This window comes from Brienomyrus brachyistius, chromosome 3 (genome assembly GCF_023856365.1).
Source record: "Brienomyrus brachyistius isolate T26 chromosome 3, BBRACH_0.4, whole genome shotgun sequence".
NCBI classification, from domain to species: Eukaryota; Metazoa; Chordata; class Actinopteri; order Osteoglossiformes; family Mormyridae; genus Brienomyrus; species Brienomyrus brachyistius.
In genome coordinates this window covers 4172704-4195017 of record NC_064535.1, presented here as the reverse complement: position 1 = coordinate 4195017, position 22314 = coordinate 4172704, and the positions used below count along the sequence as shown (strand labels likewise).

The 22314-nt window shown below is 46.4% G+C and overlaps 1 protein-coding gene across 1 annotated transcript; it reads right to left on the bottom strand.

The window, feature by feature from the left end:
- Positions 1-578: 578 nt before the first annotated feature.
- Positions 579-22237, bottom strand: efemp1 (EGF containing fibulin extracellular matrix protein 1). Its single transcript, XM_049008685.1, has 11 exons — positions 22039-22237; positions 21229-21315; positions 21095-21140; positions 20717-20971; positions 6238-6360; positions 5951-6067; positions 4326-4445; positions 3929-4048; positions 2787-2910; positions 2469-2661; positions 579-2252 (listed from the first exon to the last, which is right to left on the bottom strand). Exons 2-11 carry the CDS (start codon positions 21307-21309, stop codon positions 2091-2093), a joined length of 1341 nt encoding a protein of 446 aa, XP_048864642.1. The 5' UTR covers positions 21310-21315; positions 22039-22237; the 3' UTR covers positions 579-2090.
- Positions 22238-22314: the final 77 nt, after the last annotated feature.

The following is a 22314-nucleotide window of genomic DNA, read 5'->3' as shown; positions in this document are numbered from 1 at the left end:
AGGCTGCAGGCGTGAACACGGAGCCAGGCCTTGCGCTGGGCCCACCTCCAGCCCGCGGTTAACAACATGTCCAGAATTATAAACACGATTTTTCCCGGGCGGATTTCCCTCGTGATGGGAGCAGGAAAACAAAGATTCAGATCTCCAGCAGACGCCTGTCATGTATGGGGGAGGACTTACCTCACCTTCGCACTTTCACCCCAAGTCATGTGGAGTCAGGAGTCCAGATGGGAGTCAACCCCCCCCCCTCCCCCCCACCACCAATCATCGAATCGAACTTTGCTGTACATTACTTTGTACTTTTGACCCAGTTTGCATATCGCACACATTACAAAATGCATACCCTTGAGATAGAAGGAAGATTATTAGAGTTATACATCAAAGGAAGTCAATTACCTGGACATTTTAGTTTAGCTGTTTGCTTTTTATTATAAGAGGAAAACGGAATGTTTGATTGGTCAGATCCCCTCCTTACTTGTCCCTGGTCCAAACTGAGCCATGTCTGCATGTCTCCAGGTTTCCCAACATCTGCATTGTCTGTTTTGGACACGCCTCAGCCAGACCTCAAACACATGAAGAAATGTACCATTTTCAATTTTATTTAATTACAAAATTACTTCACAAACATCAGAGTAACAGGTCTCAGGAATTAGGTGTGAAAAAATATAGTTTAAGTATAAAATTTAAGAGGACAAGCAGAAAGGGAACGGTTAAGCCTTCATGGGGGGGGGGGGGGGCACATGACATCTTCTAAAAGGCTTTTCGCGCTGAAAATAACTCCTTCTCAGGTAAAAATAACTCGGCTTGTACCGCAATAAGAAATAAAGCAAAACCGGACAGAGTTTATTGCCGTTGCAGCGGTTTAGACGTATAACGCTTCAGTGCTCACCGGGTGAGGCACATTGTGCGTCTTTGAGGTGGGGAGGACTGACATTGACATGAATCCCACAGTTTGAAGCCTGCACTGTGGGTGCTATCATTTACAAATCGTGGATCCATACTGCCTGCACTGGCCGCAGATTCACGTATGGTTAGGGCAGCTAGTTCAACCAAGCAGCCGCAGCCCAGAACACAACGCTGCTCCAATACTTAAAATACCAAAAACAGTTCTGCTGGTTGCAGGTCATTTGGGCCGAGCGGATAAGGACAGGGCCTCACAAGCCAAAGATCACTCACTTGAAATCTGGGGGGTCTTGCTATTGTACCTTTGAGCAAGGCATCTAACCTCAACTGCCCCAGTTAAATAACAAGCTATAAAAATATGGCTTTTAATAAGTATCTAAGTAACTGAAGTTAATCCAGGCACATGTGTAGAGTATAGAGCATAATTATTCTTACTGACCAACATTCCAACCATTCCACAGTTTTGGCCAAACCTGCAAGAGAATTAAAAATGAAGGCTGCATCAAGGTGACTGACGTATAAATACAGGCCCTGACCCTCAGGAAAAATCATTCATCTCTCGATGACAAGAGTCATAATACATACAGCTATCTCCGTACTATATTATAAGCAGGGGCTTTTTTCTGTGTCTTTAAGCAGCTCAGTGACGCTCTGTGTAGAATCAGCCTGCTGGGAAATGCGACACCTACGTAGGTCGTGGTGACAGAGATACTCCTGGGGCCCCGAGGAAAAAAAAATGGAGAGAAGGCGCAAGTGAGGTGCTTGTAGGAATTTAACTGCGAGTGAGTCAGGCTTTCTTTCTGAATGGCAAAAGGATTCCTCTCTTTATAAATAACCAAAAGTCTCGCAAGCTCATGGTTTCACCATCAAAGACATTTGCGCAACTCCTGTTCGAGTCAGTATGGACTCTTAGGCCCTACTTTATAGCTCGGGGCCAACAGACATCAGCACCAGTCACTGTGTCACTCCTGCCAAGCAATAGTACTAAAAACAAAAATAAAATAATGAATAAGAGCTGCTCTGTTACGTTTTTATCTTAAATACATCTTCATCTTCCTCCAGGAATGAAGCAAGCTGCTGGTAATCTCCCACCATCGCTGCGTTAAATGGATATACTGGAGCATGCTGGGTATCTTTTACACAGGAAGTGATGCAGCGGCACCACAGGAAGTGGGGGGAGGGGGGTGTTAGAAGTCGTAGGGCCCCACGACGATGGTGAGCCGTAGCAAGGAGCTGGAACGGTGCTGGGTGACCATGTTGTAGGTGATCATCTCCAGCTCCAGGATGAGCTCTCGTGGCCCCGTCAGTGACTTGGTCATCACCAGCATGGCGCTGGCATTGCTGGAGCGCTGTGGGGGGGGGGGCGGTTTCAGAGGAACGGTTAGAGACAAAAGGACAATGTAGCTACTACCTGCTTCAGAAGCTAAACAATTTCAATCAAAACAAAATTCCACACTTAACTTCTTGAAGTAGCTAAAGAACGTTTTGACCATGTGTGGAACCTTACATCAGCAAGTAACGCTAGCACATCGTTCTAGTTAAGCCAGCAGACGCTCGGCACTGACCCTCAGGAAGAATTCACGCCCCTCGTTGCCCGACTTGATCTGGAAGGTATTCTGTATATTTGGGTATATGTTGGCCGCCTGGATCTGGAAGATGTCAGCTGGCACAGAGCGGTCTGACAGGATGCTCATGTATTTGTGCACGATCGACATAGGTAGGTCCTCGCAGGCACTCGACGATGGGCAGAAGCAGCGGCTGTTTACATAAACAAAGGGTTTTTTTTTTTCCTGAATGTCCAGTATGAGGTGATAGAACAAACTCTTGCAGACGGCGTGAGGCAATTTGTCAGGCTGCCACCGGAGGGCGCTTCTCTGACTTACTTCTCTCCTGTCCTCACGTAAGGTTCCTCGCAGGGGTTCCTGCGGTAGCAGCGATAGCCACCATGGTAGTTCCAGCACATCTCGTCTTCCCTGCAATCATTGTCGCCTTCGCATTCGTTTACATCTGAGGACAGAGGAAAAATAAGACCAGACCATCTGACATTTTGAATATTAATGACCTAGAATAATAATGGCCTTGCTCTTTTCTGTGGGTTATAGGGGGGTAACCTGTGGGGATGTGGCCATGAATCAGCAAATGGCATTAATTGGGTAATATCTCAATGAACCCCCTTGTCATCTATTAGCTACCTATAAGCTAACTATGGAAGTACGATTGTTTTTGGTTTCATAAGCAATCCACTGAAATCACACTGATGAAGGCAAAATGAAAAACGTTTGTGTGGAACCCATGCTGGTGCTCTAATGAGATACAAACCACACAGAAGCAATCTCCATTACTATTTTGCAGTGTTTACAAACTGATGGTATTTATCATCTGATTTGGTTGAGTACGGTGTTTTTTCCAAATACTGCCTGCAAGATATAACTGTCTGCAGTGCTCTGAAGAACATGACAACAGGAGGTGACCCAGAGGAGAAGACGTGGCTGACCCTCTTCAGCATTCCCGCAGGAGAAACCCCCCACAGAGAAACCCCCACAGCCACACACATGGGCTAGCATGCAGAATCTACCCCCCCCCCAGGTATGAAGGAAGACCACGGGCACTAAATCACTGCTAGACCATCAAAAGGAGCGAATCTCAGATCTACATTTGATGGGACATCCGAGAATCATTGGATGCATTTTTCTTGACATTGGAGACCTGCGCCTGATGGGTGAAAAATAAAATAATAGCGAGCCTTTTCAAGGTGGATGTGAATCGCCTGCAAGACAAACAGTGCAAACATAAATAAACTGCAGCCTGGGGGGGTGGGGGGGATGGAGACACCCTGTTTGCTTTACCTATCCCAGCATTCTTTCCGAGACAGTTTCATCGAGGGAACGTGCCCATATTCCACTATATATCTCACTGGTACTAAATGCATAAATGGAGAGCGCTTCAGTCTGTTCCCTTCTGGAAGGCAGTGCTGGGCTGGTCTGGAATGCACACCATAATTCATAATGCATGGGGAGGCCAGTACCTTGACACATTCCTGTTCCCTGGACCTGGTATCCCTCCGGGCAGGTGCAGGAGTACCCCCCCAAGTTGTTCACACACTGGAAGCGGCAACGGTAGCCGGCAATGCTGCACTCATCGATATCTGTACACACACAAAGAAATAGAATTACGTTCCAGCTGAGGAACCGTGGAATGTAGTCCAGAAATAGGCCAGGGCATAGAAGACCTTTAGGAGGACCAGGAGCACATCTGAGCATCCAAGTGGGATGTTCTCCATGTCCACATGAGGGGTGTCTATGCGACTGAGGTACTGCTGGTCCACTTCCAGATGTGACACCTTCCACATGGATCTGGGCAGAAGGTCTTGGGTTGCTGGGTGTGTGTGTGGCGGGGGGGGGGGGGGGTCACACACAGCTTACCTTCACAGGACACGGAGTCTGCAGCTAGTTTGTAGCCTTGATCACACTGGCAGATGAAGGAGCCCATGAGATTGTAGCACCGGTGCTGGCATGGATTTGAGACCTCACACTCGTTCATATCTGCAACGAAAGGCAACCTCACCGAAGTCAAACCCACACAAAACTCCCGCCTCAAACTAAATATGATATCTGGCAGCATCACAGCACCCATGAGTAATTAGTGAGGCATCTTCAGTATTACAGTTCATTTGTCCGTTTTCGAAACCCACTGGTTCTTTGTAGGGTCACAGCGGGCCAGAGCCGCTCACCCAGAATTACAGTCTTTGTCTAAAATTATACCTTTTTAATGCAAATGCAGATTGTAACACAAGCTTCCCATTACTGTTGCCTTTTTTATACACAACAAAAGCCAAACCCTTCTCTTCTGGTGAGATGTTTATTTTCCATGAGTCTCCACCTGACTGTGTAGTCCAAAGCTGTCTCAGAAGAGGCACCTGAGCAGTGAATTGTGGGTCCTAATTAAGCTGGTGCTCTTGACACGTCCCTTTGAGATCTAAGAAGATCAGCTTCTACAGCATTCATAAGCCTCCTCTAATCCTGCAATGCCATCCTCTCTTGGATCTCCGGCTCTTTGTAGTGTCATGGGAGTTTTCTGCTGCTTTTCAAGCTTCACCTGGCGAACAAGTTTGGACGAGCAAACTCACAACAGGACTTTCAAAGGGAACAACCGCAGGAGAGCGACGTGTGCTCTCGGCTTCCACATTAAATAAAACTCATGCCTCTAGTTTAGAGATCAAAGGTGGCACAGCACTGACTAAAGAAACCAAAATCATCCTTTTATAAACAGAAAAGACCAGAAGGTGAGTGCCAGGGAGTCTGATACTCTTCAGTTCTTGAGCAACACACCAAGTGAATCAGACAAAACTTTCCCCCAATGTTTTGTCCATACTTTGATTAAAATGCATTGGTAAATATTGCATATCAATATTAGCAGAGTGTCTTTCTCCAACCTGCCAATACATAAACGATGCAACGCTGGTTAAACGCTGGTTTGGGGACATTTTATCCAATTGCTTTGGTTCTTATGTCCCTATAATCTTTTTATTATTTCTTTCTCTTGACTTGTGATGTGATTAATGTGCTGATGTACCTGTATTCAGTACTGAACTGTATGCATATGTTAGAGCCGTACTGGAGTCAATAAAATAAAATGTTTTTAAAAAGACCTGCCAATATGTTATGAGTCAGAGGTACAGAGCCGCTCTACTGCGAAGCAGCACAACTCGTAACTGCAACCTGAAAATTCTCAGCAGACACATGTAAAACATCCAGAGGAATCCACACAGCTATCCCAAAAGTAATGTAATACACACATCATGGTCTTAAATATGCCGTGCTTTCCATGTCCCGGGCCCCCTAAACACTGGGAAGCAAGGGAATGCTGCGATACTGATGCCTCACATGCCTGGCCGCCATCCTGCAGACCGAGCCAGGGAACGGCATGCTGCCTTCCAAAAAGGAAATCCGGACCGAACAGGGAAATAGCTAACAGGATCTCTGGGACAAGCTACATCACCTAACTGCGGTCAGGTTCTCCACCACGCACGCGATACCGGGCGACTTACCCACGCAGGTGTGGTTGTTTCTCGCCAACTGGTGGCCAATGTTGCATTCACAGTAGTAGGAGCCCACGGTGTTCACGCATCTGTGCATGCAGTAACGGGACGCACACTCGTCTCTGTCTGAGAAGGCAAGTCACGGAAAGGTCACTGGAATGTGTTTCGTATGCAGATGGGATTATACAAAAAGGCCAACAAAACCATGTGCTCTTGGGTTCCTGAATGCCGTTGCGCGTTTTGGAGAGCTGCTTTTCTAGTCCATAAAGCTTGATTCTCTACTCTGTTTGACTCACCTACGCAACGATCTCCGCTTTTCTGGAATCCTGGATGGCACTGACAGGTGTAGGAGCCCCTGGTGTTGTGGCAGATCTGGTCAGTGCCGCAGCTGTGCCGCCCCGTGGCACACTCATCGATATCTGGCCGGTGGAAAGAAGCAACCGGAAGCATGTCGGACACACTGTGATGCTGAAAAGAACTCAGTGATCGAAACACCCCAAGGGAGGTATAGTTGCTTGTTGCTGGCTGGGATTAGGGATTTATGTCAGCCAGTAGATGATTGTTCAATACCTTGTGTAGTTTTTACATCCAGTTGAGTTAATGTTAGGCAAAACATTTTGTTCTATCAATTTTGGAATACGGAGTGTAAATCATCGTTCGGGCCTCACCCTGAATAAGGACATCTGTCAAGAAAATAAATGGTAGTAGAATAATAATTGGAAATATAATAATAAAGAGACGTAGAGAGCCAAAACCTTCCCAACAAACCTCCTTTTATGGAGTAAAACTATGTGTTTCTTCCAGAATAATTGGGAAGGAGATCCAGAAATGTTCTAAAACTCAGCTCCTCCCTAATTTTGACTCCATTCAGCAGAGGCACCGTCAATAAAAATTTCAAAACAGCACAGCCGAGTAGCAAGTTGGGTTTGGCGCAGTCTTCCCGCTTCCCGGCACAAACCTCCCATGTCCCGGGTCCAGCAACGGCAGCCAGACGGAAGGAAGCGGCACCATCTGGTTCACCAAGGGTGTGGTGACAAGAAGGAATTGTGCTCAATTTCACTCCCCGACCGATGGATGCAACCCATGTGCAAGAGGCCATTGCAAGTATGAGTCCAGGTTGTTCAGGCTCTGAATCTGCCCGGTGTTTTACCTCCATGAATATGGAATTGACCCTTCTTGCAGCTCAGGAATGAGTCCCAAACTTGACGCCTCTTATAATCACCCCCAGCTTCCATTTGGTGTGGCCAAAGACATCCATCAGCTGGAATATTCCCGGATAAACATGCTACCTGCCATTTCTCACCCAGAGAGCACAAGGGAAGAGAAGGCTGGCTGTGATGAGAAGCGGTCAGACCAGCGGTGGAAACTGGCCGGGGACAGCTGGCTGACAGGCCGCGGGACCTCCTGCACGTGCCAAAGGCCTCAAAACCTTACCGGCTGTATCAAAAACAACCAAAATGATGTTTTCATCAGTCCCCATCGTGGACGACAGAGGACGAGTACAGCCAGGCTGTCCGACAGATGCGGACAAGCTGCTCACAGGCGCAGTGAATAAACCAAATGTTACATGTGACACATGTAACCAGGGCGATAAGTACCATAAACACACAGATATTCCACATCCTGGACACACACTGTTTCTCGTTGAGAGTAGAAGCTAACGGCACGTTGCGAGCAGGGCAGGAAATCCACGTTTACTAAACTGCTGTCATGTCCCATCGCCAGGTCCTTCAGAGTGGCAAATAATTTACACCAATGAGCTGCTTAGAAGTCGCCGGGCGCCAAGAAAGCGAAGCTTGTTTGTGTTGAGGTTTCACAACACTAATTCCTTTGTTTAGAATATGGCTTAATTTTTTATTTTTTGTTTTGTGTGAATGACTGCTTGACTCGTGGTTGTGCCTGACAACAGCACAAACATATCCTTCCCATCTGGGCAGTAAATTTCACTTCTCAGTTAAGACATAGAATGCCTTTCTATAAGGACAAAAAAAAAAATCATATTTTGACCTCCCACTGCTGTAGATGATGTCGGACACTTGCAGGCTGTTGCTGTGCACCTTCTTGATGGGCAATTTTCCTAAGTTTTGAACTGTACAAAAAAAACCTGACCTAAGTACACTCTGAGGACTGGTCTTTAATGCCTGACATGTGGAAACCGCGCTCATATGCCCAGGATACGGTAGGTGGTCTGTGGTTGTAGACCACGTGCTGCAAGGATACTGCAAACATGACTATTAGTACTAGGGGGGCTCTTGAGACTCATGTGCCTGTTACTGAGACAGGAGCTGGAAGGCAACAGGAGCCGTCACACAAGATGAGTGACAGCCACAGGAAGGCTACAGGAACCATGACACAAGATGAGTGACAGCCACAGGAAGGCTACAGGAGCCATGACACAAGATGAGTGACAGCCACAGGAAGGCTACAAGAACCATGACACAAGATGAGTGACAGATACAGGAAGGCTACAGGAACCATGACACAAGATAAGTGACAGAAACAGGAAGGTTACAGGAATCATGACACAAGATGAGTGACAGGAACAGGAAGGTTACAGGAACCATGACACAAGATGAGTGACAGATACAGGAAGGTTACAGAAACCATGACACAAGATGAGTGGCAGAAACAGGAAGGCTACAGGAACTGTGACACAAGATGAGTGACAGATACAGGAAGGCTACAGGAACCATGACACAAGATGAGTGACAGAAACAGGAAGGCTACAGGAACCATGACACAAGATGAGTGACAGAACAGGAAGGTTACAGGATCCTTGACACAAGATGAGTGACAGGAACAGGAAGGCTACAGGAACCGTGACACAAGATGAGTGACAGACACAGGAAGGCTACAGGAACCGTGACACAAGATGAGTGACAGACACAGGAAGGCTACAGGAACCGTGACACAAGATGAGTGACAGAAACAGGATTTTAATGGGAGCGTGATATGCATACCAGGCTCACCAGCTGTCACACTTCGAGCATGGCGCTCACGCTTTCAAACTCTCACGCTCACCCAAGAAATCTTACGGCAAATCTATATTATTCCATCATAAATCTAAATAAAAGGTAATAAAACTCTTTCAAACAAGTAAACGTGTGCATTTACATTTGATTTGAAAATTTCATACCAGCTAGCTGACCAAGGTTGGCAACCCTGTTATAATGACCCTGAGCAAAACTATGAAACAGTAGCAGAGCTCTTACAAAAAAAAAGAACAAAAAATGAACTGAAGAGTTTTGTCTATTCGTATCTCTTTGCTGCTTTTCTGATCGATTAAACTACCATCTCATGTGTTCAGCCATTTGCCCTGAGATTGTCTGCAGATTGCTGGGAAGACCCACAGTTAGCTACAATAATTTAGCAGGAAATGTCCTCACAGCAATGTTCTGCTTTCAGGCACCAACACATTTGTCACGCGACAACAAGATCAAGTGCTCCTAGCTCGTTCTTGAGGGTAAACAGACGTCCATTTATCGCACGGCTTTTGCTGGAAAAGCAGGCAGAGGTTGTGCATTAGAGATTCCATCCACAGATGAGAGGAGGAATCACTTTCATTAAATATGACGGTTTCATGAGTCAATTCCATGACCACAGTCTCCAGAGGCATCTTTCCCGCTGACGAGGCCTGCCCTCCTGGAAAGATTGTCTTTCGTCAGGAACCCCGATGTTAGTGTAAAATGTGGAACACCTTCGGGCCCCCGCAATAGGGATTATCCCCAAAAACTTGAAGGATACAAACACACACCCCAACTAATCCATACATTTACCACGTTACTGACAGAAAAGCACATGGAAGCAAATCCGTGCTCCCCACGTCATCTGTCACCGGAAATCTGACGGCTTGCAGAGAAGCCCAGAGTCCCACTTGCATTAACGTCTCTTGGATCTCCAAGTACCAACTGTGACAAATGTGTCAAGGATTTTGACATTTTTAAGGCAAAACAGACTGGGCGTATGGAAAACTGAAGGATCCACCCATGATCTATGTGCAAAGGGCGCTTAGGTAGGTGGAGTCCAGCCTCATTAACTACGGCATTTAACTGCTCCCAGTGTTGTTCTCTGAAATGCTGGTTCAAGATTAAGTTGGGTTCCAAAGTAAGGAAAGGAAGCTTCTGTCAAACAGAGTATTACCTATGCATGTTCTGAACACACCATCGATGGTCTATACACAGTTTTCTAACCTCCTATGCCTTGAGTGTGAACCATGTGCTCTGGAAGTACAGTTGCCCCTCCAGATTCACAAATTTTTGTTATTCACGAGTTGACTGTGAACAATTACACAGATATGTTTCAAGCTTGCCGTAAGATCACATAAACTCGCAGAAGAAGTAGCCAAAAAGAATACTGAGAATGATTTGGATCATATAAAATCGTAAAATATATAAATATCAGTGATACATAATATCTGTTAGCGTAAATGCCTGGGCACGCGCAATAGAAACAGGTAATAATAGCAATAAATAGACTTTTAATGTTATCATTTGGGCTAGCAGACTGTTATGGGTAGAAGTCAGGGGTGCCTATTATCCACGAATTGTGATATTTGCAGGGATCTCCCACCGCTAACCCTTGAGACTGTGAAGGCGTGACTGTATGCGCTACTTTGCAGCATGGCGATGCGTTTAAAGTGAAGTGGAGTCTTCCTGTTCTCCAGTATCTCTGTGGCCAAAGTTCGTAAATAACTCTTTCACTCACCGGGGGACGCAGATCCCACCCGCGGTGGTTTCCCTGCTTTTTTTCCGCACCGGTCATAAAAGTGGATCTTTTTCAGATACAGCCAGGGTTTGATGCCGAGGGATTCCACACCCTTTCAGCCATGGAGGCTTGGTGGCTGTAACTTTAGTGTGGTTTTACAGGCTCATTAACAGGATCTCTACGGCCCCCCCTCCCCCCCCCCCCCCCGGGGGTCACAGTGGAAACGGCCCCATGGAACAGAAGACAGCCAAAAATGCCCCTGCAAGCCCCAATCTTGAGGCATGTCGCGGTTGTTGTCTACCCCATAAGCTGACATGGCGCCTCAACATGAATCCCACGAGTCATTTTATGGCAAACAGAAAACACCAACCCTTGGCAACCCTTCCACCTCTCTGAAGTTCATGTTGAGCATCTAGCCAACTACTACCCGTCTTCTCAGATTGTCATGTTTTTTCTTCCACACGTTACTGCTGACACGTGCAGAGCGCCGTAGTGATCGCCCACCGGACACACAGGGGAGTCGTGTTTTTCGCTGAGTCACTGTAATGGAAAATGGGATTTCATCCAAATAAGAATCACACAGCTCCATGGACCCTCTGTTTAGTTAGCTTTGCTAGAAGGTGGAAACGGAAAAACAAGATCAGGGCTGATCCAAGCTAACAGCCGGCATCATTTTGCGAACTGTGTCTCACGACCGGATCAAACGTTACTGAGAAGAGTGTTTTCGATGTAAGAGCAAACTTGAACCTACTCTTTTCATTCTCTGTAAATCAACATTTTCCTTTATTTGCAATTGTGCTTCATTCACGAGGTGCAAAGTGACTTGACCTCACGCCTGACGGTTAATGTGGGCATTGAGGGGTGGCACAGTGGTGCAGTGGTTAGCACTTTTGCCTCACACCTCTGGGACCAATGGCTCCTTGTGTGGAGTTTGCATGTTCTCCCCATGTCATCATGGGGTTTCCCCCCACAGTCCAAAAACATGCTGTGGTTAATTGGAGTGACCAAATTGACCAGGTGTCATGAGTTGGCGCCCCATCCTGGGTTGTTCCCTGCCTTGTGCCCGTAGCCTCCTGGATAGGCTCCGGACCACCTGCGACCCTAAACAGGACAAGCGGTTACAGAAAATGGATGGATGGGTGTGGGCATCAAGACTGGAAGCACTAAGCTGGGACATGAGCTATCTGCTATCTGGAGCTCAAGACCAGCAGGCCTGGCTGAGCAGAGTCCAAACGGGCCTACAGGGCTGCAGCACCCCAACCGCTCATCTGAGAAATGGTTCATGGTCCCCCGCTCCACCCCCTCCCCAGCAAAGCGCTGGCCAGCAAAGACTCCCCCCCTCTCCTTTTTTATTTTTTTTGCAAACGAGCAGATTCCTGGTTTTGCTCCAACTCACATAAACAGCTTTGAAGGTTATCTGTCGATTTGCGGTGGGGAGATGGCTTCCCCTGGGGGGGCACGGATCGGGCTCTTTTCTTGCTGTGAACGGCCGTGCCGTGACTGGGAATTAAACGAGAACCGCAGCCACCTGACACCTGCTGCTCCAGCTGCTCTGGTCCCATAACGGCCTCCATGAATTATCACTGTGACAGACAGCTTTGTGGGCCAGAGGGCTTCAACACTGTAGCCAATTACAAAGAATCAGCCAATAATTACGCTCCAAAAATACACTTCGCTTGGGTCAAATGTACTTCCCTGCCTCCTTGGAAATCATGACCGGGCACGACGTGATGGGAGCCACAGAGAAACTGCACTCATTTTGCTGTTGCACCAGAGAAGCCCAAAACTGGGCACATCTGAGGAGGTGTGGCTGTGGGGGCGTGGCCATGTGCATGGGGGTGTGGCTAGAATGTATGCCCGCCCTTGGCTGACACATAACAAATTAAGTCTAGTATACTGTATGTTCTGTACACGTAGGACGCATCATGACCTACAGAACTAAGCTTTCCGTTTTTTTGTTTTTTTTTAATCCTGTCTTGAGTAGTTAATTGGAGTAATCAGTTGGACCTTAACCAACAGCCTCAGGAACAATGTCCTTCATCAGAGGTCCCCAAATCTGCATTTCCATGTCTTGTATATGAGAATACATCATCAAAAATAGCACTTGGTGCTGAAGTGCATAAATTCATAATGCAACATTGTTGAAAAAGTAGTCCTGTAGTGGATTTCATTTATGCTGCTTATTTTTCAGCAGTATTACAAGAAAGTGCAAAAAAAACATCTTTTTTGTCTACTCTTCTGGAAAGAACTAGAAGGAATGTGTGTTACTCGATGACTTAGAAACTTCAATTATGCAGCTAACGTACAGCATGTGTGTTTTTTTGCTAAAGAACCAGGCTGAAAAACACATAGTATTTCAGAGCCAGTCATCTAAGAGTTAATACTGGCCTCGCTAACATTTTAATATTATAAACACCCCTGTCCGATGGAAGCAGGAGTACAAGCCTTCTTTGTGACATTGACTATATGATCCATAATATCCTGCTGCGCTACAAGCCTGCTTCCAGTTCAGTTCTGTTCAAATATAGCGAAAAATCCTACACCTTAATATCTTCTGTATTATCTTCTTTTATAATCATTGTGCAATCTTGTTTTTTTTTTTATGTATAATAAAAGCCTGTTGAGTTTTTCTACATAACCAAGCCAGTTTGGTTTTCAGCTCGCTCAAGGCGTCCCATGGAGGCGTAATTTCTGTGATATTTCAAGTCTTAATAAAGTCAGAAGAGCCAGTGATTTAGGACGGCGATTTAGACCTTAAGCCACTTTTCAAATGATGTCAACGGAAAGATCAAGACATCGAAAAGTGGACGGGGGGAGCTGAGCTCAGGGCTCGCCAAATCCTGTGTTGTATTCCATGAATAATAACAACACTGGCCACTTACGAACCAGGCAATTTCACTTTAATTCTGGCCCTACTGTTTTCCCTCACTGCCATTACTAAGGGAAAAGTTTTGAAATACGAGTTTCTCCCTCAAAACCAGCGTATTGACGTAAACTTAAGTGCCTAATGATGGTCATCACCGCATGATGACTGACTTTTGCAGGACATCTCCGGCAGAGAAAACAACATCCACCACTTACGGGAATGCCTTGCGGGCGATGCGCTCTTACGACTGGGGCTATGAGCGCAATCAATCTTGGATTAAACGCTGCCTTAAGACCAGCTTCTCCTTTAATGGCACTCCAAGCTGAAATCAGACCCATCAGGGCCTGCTTCAGGCGTACAGGGAGCTTACCCACACCTGAGGACTTCTTGGATGATTGCGAGGTGGAAAAAAAAAGAGAAAAGCCCTGCCCTTCGATTTCTCAGAGATCAGAGAAGTGAAGGTACGGCACCTGCAGGACCCCCGGTTATACCACCTGGGTTCAAATGCCTCGAAAAAAAATGCAGGGGCGAGACAACTGAAGGGAGATACTTATGGGAGGCTTTAAAGCAAGTGAGCAAGTGAGCAACTGCTTTCGGGAATCACGCCACCGTAGACACGGGCCATTTGAAGCTTCAGAGAGATGAACAAAGCCTCTTCAGTAGGTCCTCTTGGTAAAGAAATGAAAGAGCTGACTTTATTCATGCCTGACTGGATGTGTTGTGATTCGCACCGACGGAAATTAATGAACGGCCTACTGGCGTGTAATTACACGGGCCTCAAAGGACTCACATTAACACAGCAGTATGTTATTATTTGCTGTCTTTCAGGGAAAACATGTTTGCAATCAGCTATAAGCACCGGGTCTCCCATAGTTTATATACGGTCAGGAAAGACAGACCGTCATGAAAGGGGCTATCACATCTATTGTCCTGCTGTCTGTCAGGTGTTGGACCAGTCCCTGTCCTCACACTATAACTCAACGAAAGTTAACCAGCTCACCACTCAATCACTTACTCAACTAAATAATGACTAATATAAAACTGCAAGCCAAGCGTGACAGTACTTATTTGGTCAAAATGCAAACAATGTCTGAACACAGGATGTCAAGTCATTCAAAACCAGCATGAAAAATGGGAACGAGATTATGAGTATCTGCTCTTCTCCCTCATCAGAAGAGCAATCCTGAGGTCAGATCTTGGCATTGACATCTCTCCATTCATCGTGCGAAGATAAGTCGTGAGAATGAAGAGCAGCCTAAGATCAGCATCCGTTTTGTTTGCCTTATCGGCATAACATTCCTTATGCGTGAATGTTTTTTTTTTCTTGTGGACGGTTCTTAAAGTATGGGAAGTACGTTTTCACACCGATAGCATCGAATCTGCAGGCATTTCCTGCTAACAGTTATAAAGGTTGCTAGTGATCATATACAATTATTTTTGCAGGATCTATTCCTTTCATTTTCACCACTCAGAGGATCCTGTTGCCAGTGGTTCCGGGAACTTTAGAAGAGCTCATTCAAAAGAGCTGAAGGATCAAATCTGCGTCGCTACGCGATGAAGGCTACGATCCGCTCAGCCCCATCAGGGAGCCAAATCACCAGCAGCTTCCCGCTATAAATTCTCATAACTGTTTATCAATGTATACTTCCTTCTGTTTGCTTATTATCTACGGTGACCCACTAGGGGCAAATAAGGAAGGTAAATGTTGACCAAAAAACTACAGCAAAAAAAATTCCTTCACAAACACTCTATGGGAAAAAAAATTGCGCAAGGTTTGCTTCATACCATGAGTCAGCTAGCTTTTGGTATCCACATGCTGATTTCTGCATCCATGTGACCATTTCCTGTATACACAATGTGTCCTTCATGTCATACAGTGGAGGAACAGTGTCCAAACTGTCTGTACAACCTAGCAGTGCTTGTTAGAAATATAAACAACCATAATGACTTCAGCATATCGTAAACAAAACAAACATTTGTAAATCCACATTGTTTGCATTTAGAACTCTTTTTTTTGCCAAATTACTGTATGACATAAGTGTGCCCTGGGATGGACTGGCATCCCACCCTGAGTGCCCTCTGCCTCATGCCCTTTGCTGCCTGGCAGAGGCTCTGGGCTTACAGTGACCCAGGGCCCATAAACGAGAAAGACAGATGAATGTATGACGTAACGATATTCTTCAGATCTGATTAACGAATGACTCCATCATATATAAGGAAAAAAAATCTCCCCTCAAGCAGAGGCAGTGAAATTAATTCACTTAATATCCATCCATTCGTCTGTCCGTCTTATACAGTCCAAGGTTCTGGGATTAAAAAATATTGCCATGAATAAAATGGCAGGATTTATTAGGCAGGTAAAATCAAACGTCATACCAGTTTGAAGCACAACATGACACCTGTAGCAGAGCTTTGTAAACCAGCCAGCTGAGTGGTAAGAAAATGGGCCCTTTAAAGAGCTGACAGGCTGGCAGTAATGCTTCAGGTTCTTGTTGCCGTGACGTGGAACTATACGGCAGTGCGGTGGGGAACCGACAAAGACTTCCAGGGTTGGCTGGTTCAGCTGAGATCATGCACCCGAGCTTTAATAACAACACCTACTTCCCTGTAGGCAGTGACTTCACTCTCACTGAAATGAAAGAGAAGCAAGTTATGGAAACAGAAACCACTTCCATCAGCAGTTATGCTAGGAGGCACCACACTGACAGTTTATTGGGCTGGGGGCCTCGGTGCTAACCACAGAAGCCGAAGAGCCAATGGTGACACGGATCCGGCGGTTGATGCAGGCCACGCACCGTGCTGGATGGAGGGGCCCCGGGGGCACGTAGCCCCCGGCCGCCCATCCCCTTTCCGTGCGCTTATGGAGTCCAGATTTCCTGCTGCCGTGTGCTCTGGCGTAAGGTGTGTTTGATTCGGGGGGTTTTTCAACGGTAACGGGCTTATGAAGACAAACAGAGTCGGGTTTTGGGCCCCCGGGTCCGGCCCAGCGCCGCGTGAAGCCCATTAAGCACAGCTGCGCAGCTAGAAGAAAGTTACTCGGAAAGGGCAGCGGGCCAGCGATTAATACAGATTTAATGGGAAATGTAAACACTGCCACTAGAGCCGCCCCTCCCTCCCCGCCATTTCAGAAACAAGCCGAGCAGCCAGTTCCAGGGTCGCCGTGGTGACGGACTCTCCCAACATCGGCTTGTAAATCAGACCCCGAAATGCATCATGCTAAATGCATTATTAATTAACAGCCACTGTTTTACATCCCCGCTGCTCCGTGCAGAGGGACCTCCAGGCCGCTGGACTAGTTGTTCCTTATGATTATTCACGAAAACTCCTAGAACTGTTCTGTTTATGTGTGGGAAACGAGCAGCCCAGCTTACTGTAATTCCCTAATAACACTCATTTAAAAAAACATGCACCATTTGCTTGTACAAACCATTAAATTTATGTTCCATGTTTGCTGTACTTAACAACGGACACATGGAATCCCAAGAGCCTTTAAACACATGCAATCTTTGTCTCCTTACACATTGTACTGGGTAGGGGTACAACCAACTTTTATTTTTATTTTATTTTATTTTATTTCCCCGGTGCTCTCAGTGTGGAACCTAAAAGTAACCACTGTACAAAACTACTGTGTGCTCCGTTCATGTGCTTCAAGCTCCGGTTTGCAGTCATCTGAGAGGGAGATGATTTGCGATATTTAACAAAATCGGGCAAATGACACGGACAACTACAATGGAAAAGTTACTGTTGAAGGTAAAAGTGCCACTGCATGACACTTGGACTGAGAATTCCACAGAACCGCCCTTGTTCTGCCTGTCATCGCTTTCGCGGTCACTCGGGGTCAGATAAAACGGAAGCAAACACGTGATGTGGCAGGCAGATAATCGTACTGCGCAAAAGGGCGAGTTTATTTTTCCTGCCGTCCTGGGAAACGTGACGAACGAAAGCGAGGCCACGCTGCACATCAGGAAGCGCGTTCGGACTGACGACAGCCACTGACATGGGGTTCGTGGGGGGGGCAACGGCTGGTCAGAAATGCACCCTGAGCTGGCAGCCGTGAGTCCAAAGGGACCCGCGATCCCCAAGCATGACATCAGCCCGGGAAGCGCCGCTGGGGTGTCCTAGCGCCCTCTGAGCACTCCGATGGATAATAAAACACTCGTTTCAGAAACACCAAATTACCCCCCCCTCCCCGCCCCCCTACCACAACCCATGGGAGAGGCGCGCTGCTGGACGGGAAACTGAAATGCTTCCACATCTGCAAGTAATTAAAGAGCGATCTGCACTTCGTGTTTTACTAACTAATGACTTAAACAAACTGGAGCTCGCAGAAAAAACCGCGGGTCGCCCCCCGGGCTGCTGCACCGAGAAGCCATCATGGTACTGGTATCGCCCTCTCCGCCGCCCATGTAAACACTGAGCATCTTTTCTATAACTTGTCATTTATTGTTAATAATCATCAGCTGCTGTCCTGACTGTCTTGTCGTATTTATATCGGGCACTATGGTGAGTAAGAAGGACACAAGTGTTAATGCATGCGCAAGTAAAAATCCTCGGACCTTAAACATCCACTTGAAGTGTTTTGTTCCCTTGGTTTAGAGAGTCGAACACGTCAATTTAAGCGAATGCTTTCTGATTGTACAGATAAAAATAAGATTGAAGAAACTTCTAACGGAGACCGTTCCTTCATTATTAAGGCACTGATTACCTGTTTTAAAGCATAAACATTTAAGATGAAACGTTCCAACCACTGAGATAATTCCAGGATAATTTTAGGGCAGCGCTACAGATTAGTGGGGTGGATCTACACTGTTTATTCTTTTAATCCGGGGCCTTTCGAGTATAAAGGAGGGGAACTGAGTAACATGTCCCCACGACGGCTTTCCAGAACTTTCAAAGCATCGCAGCATTCATGTTTCAAGAGGAAACTGCAGCAGGCCAAAAATATCTTACTGGAAGTGGTCCGAGCCAACATAACTTGGCATCGGGCCAAGGAACGACTGAAGATGATGGGGGGGGGGGGGGGGGGTGTGTGGCAGCCCTTATTCGACTTTCGGCAATGCTCTGGATTTGTCGTTCACTACTAAATGGGCTAACAGACGGCCCCTGGATGTGTTCGACAGCAGGCGAGGTCAGCGGGGCCACTGGCTGTGCTCCCTGCACCTGTTTTTTATCGTGTTCACCCCCCCCCCTCCCCCCATTGTGCTAATATCGATTATCAAGTCACCGGTTCTGCCCCCGTCGTATTCCAGACATGTGGTGGATTTTCGCTTTCGCTTGTTTAACGAAAACGAAAAAGCAAAACGAGTATCGCGGCTAGCAAATGTCGCATTGCATCCCCAAGGCGAAATTCACGGGATCCATTCATCCTTTCATGCAGAAGCATCTTCTAACCAAACAACCAAGTGGTGACCTACACCTGACCTGCAGCAGAATCACTGGAGAACACCGGAAGTGATCTCGGTCGCAGGCTGCACCGAGCGGCGCAGATGGGGCGCGCGAGTCGCGTTTTCTAACATCTGACAGGAATTAATCGCTCCGGCTCTCGTTAGTCCTCCACAACAAACCTGTCTTTGTGTTGCCGCAAGGCTGATGAATCACTTCAATACGAAAATGTGGAAAGAACAGAACCTTCCAGCGGCTCAGGTCCATGTGCTGCTCTCTCGTAATAAAAAGTTCAAATGAAAATGAAAGGAGGCTCCTTAGTGACTAAGTCGGCCGAGGCGCCTTCCCCGCACGCGGACTGACCCCTGCAGCTTGATTTGCAGCAAGAATCTGGACTCTATCACTCACCGGTTATGACCAGGAGTCCCCAGCCCCCCAGTGGCAGGATAAACTGACTCTTTTATGGAGGGTGGGGACCAAAGGAATCAGCTTGATTTTTCAGCTACGCGGATTTACCGAGAGTTCCTGGTGCCTGCGAGTCACCATACGCCAGCGCAGAGTGTTGCGCTGGCTCCACCAATCGGCACGAAGCGGCCCGCTCCGATGCGGCAGCTGATTCGCTGACACCTGGCAGACACTGAGCCTTCTATGCAGCCAGGCATACATGCTGAATTGTAGGCAAATTGGAGGCAGAAGCAGGGTTAAGACATTCTGCTGAGGGACTTTGTGCGGCGGAAAATACTTCATTCATTAAAAAGCACCAGAAATATATGAAGCCAAATCAATCTTTTTTCTAATTAATCAACAGTTGCGCTTATGCCAAATATATAAATTGTATTAGCTGTGCAAGTGTTTGAAGGTTGAGAACACTTTCTTTTTTGAAAGGTTTCCTCTTGTAATGAGACTATTTTCTGAAACAGCGTTATTTAACTTAAGGGTTCTCTTGTGTAAAATGATTACTGTTGTGAAGTGAAAAAAATTGGCAGGATTCATTTGACTTTGCAATAGGCAACAACCGATTCATTCAGTCTGATCAGTATTTATCTTTAACAGCCACAACCTACATATCTCACGAATGTGAATGGTTACCTAATAATTGAATTTCATAATTAATGCCCTGCCCCTTAACCACTACACCACCCAATGTCCATTTCTACTGGTGCCTATTGCTTTCATTACTCTGTTGCCTTTACAAGCCACACACTATTAATTGGTTCCTGGAACGTTTCTCTAAACATAAATGACTTCTTTCAAACACACAGCGTGACAGTTGGCACTGCTCCAAAGCCCCCCATGTTTGAAAAACACAGTGCAATAACATTTTAACATAATAACACTGAGTTGCACAACTGATGGTATTTCGCCGTCTTTTATTTACGTGACACAAAAGGCCGGTGACTTGATGTACTACCTCCAACCCCACAGTGCTGTAATTCTTCAGCGGAAACAGACCAATCTTCACTTAGGAAAACGATATTCACAGCTATGGCGACGTGCCTGCAAAGGCCTCGCTTGCTCTCCAGGTTCGTGTCTCTGGAAAGCGGCTGACGGAGAGCAGTCTGACCACCACCCAGAGCTAGCAGAAACCTAACCCTGACTCAGAACTGGGTCATCCCATGGGATCTAAGTGTGTGTGCAGTTTAACTAAGGGACCCTGAGGGACTCGTATGATTGAAGGTGTTTCTGGAAGTGACATATTTCCTCCCCTCCAGAAAAACAGCTTCTAATTTTGTGAGCGTAATTCCAGCCAATCCGCAGCCAGCATATCTACCTGGACCACCTTTATGCTTTAGGAGGGGCTGTCGGGCTTTGCGAGTGCCTACCTCTGCAGTAGTTCTGCTCATCTGGTGCGAACCCCACAGCACATCGCACCGGCCTGCTACTATGTGAGCCTGCCCCCTGGCCAGGCTGGACCCATGTTGGGGGGGCGGGAGCGGGGGCTTCCTCCACGGGACTCTCGTCCTCGTTGCCGATGAATATCTGGGCACTCTTGGGGAGGCAGAGGTACCCGCCAAAATGGTTGATGCACTTCATGCCCCCTTTGCAGGCGTCAGATAGGATGGCACATTCATCGATATCTGATGGGCGAAAAGGATAAACGGAGACACGACAAACACGTTAAACACGCTGCAATGCTGCAGCAGGATTTTACGCAATTCAAAAAAGTTTTGTTGGCATAAAATGAAAATATTAACGATTACCTTTGCATTTTTGTCGAACAGGATCAAATTCATAGCCATCTGTGCACTATTAATTGAAACAATTCAGACAATTAACAAGCTGAACAGCGTTAAGATACTTCCCCCGATGCTGGTGCGAGGCGGACCCGACCTACCGTGTACGTTACGGGCTCCTCCGCCTCCTGCGAAGCGATGCGGCTGATCATGGCGCAAACGCACAGGCAGATCCTTAACATTGTGGGCTATGAGGGGGGGGGTGAGAGGAACATGTTATCTTTGCTTATGTTAACTCGCTTTTTCTCATGACAGTACATAGGATTTAATATGAGTTATTACATCAGAATTTGAATTGTTGGGCGAGTCCGAACTTCACCCCGTGCTTACGCACTGTTTTTACTGGCATCCCTCCAGCTGAGTGTTAAATACTTTTGAGTTCTGTTTTTTTTTCGCTTTCCCCCATGGATCACAATCGCCCTGTGTCCTGCAATGCAACTTCGTGTGTTGTTTTCATGAACTGCATCTACGCCCAGGACAATATTTGTTTATACCGGCATTTAATAATTATTGTTTCTTTTCATGATTCCCATTGAGGTACATGTATTGAAGACCCATTGAATTTTGACTGTATTATACTTCTCAATTATACTGAAATGCACATTATAAAATTAACACCCTGTACGATCAGATTTATATTTCTAACGAAATTGGGGGTAAAAAAAAACGCGCACGGGTAAGTAGCAAGTTCTCAAATAACTTTTCTGATTAAAATAAAGTGTGTCTTTGTTTTCAGTAAAGTTGACGCGGCGTTCCTTAGATTCTTACATTAAAAAGCCCGCAAATAATTCGTTACTTGTGTATATAAGCTATTCCGTTGCTCATAAAGTAACCGCTCTTCACCTTAGATAACCCTAAGTAAAGTTATATACGTGCTACCATATTTACAGCGCATGCATGCAAGGCAGTACCTGTAAGAGATCCTTATTGACTTGCAGAGAATGTCTTCGCTTCTTGAGATAGCAGCCCCTTTTTTCCGCCCCTCACAGACGAGGACCTGGCTTTCGCTTCCCGGAGGAGGGTATAACAACTGGCGACTTATATTGGTGGGTTTAATACTGACAACAATCAGAGAGGAGCGTGCGGCGCTGGTATGTGGGGGGCGGCGCCAAGCACAGGTTACACAGATTCACAGGTTTTTTTTTTTTTTTTTTTGCTTTATCGGACATCGCTTGAGATTTACTAAG

Bases quoted from the DNA above. Each gene is read 5' to 3' on its own strand.
- efemp1 (XM_049008685.1), bottom strand. From the start codon at position 21,309: ATGTTAAGGATCTGCCTGTGCGTTTGCGCCATGATCAGCCGCATCGCT. The intron at 4,049-4,325 runs GTAAGCTGTGTG...GTGTGTGTACAG, and splicing joins AGACTCCGTGTCCTGTGAAG to ATATCGATGAGTGCAGCATT. The intron at 2,253-2,468 runs GTCAGTGCCGAG...CCCCCCCCACAG, and splicing joins GGCGTGAATTCTTCCTGAGG to CGCTCCAGCAATGCCAGCGC.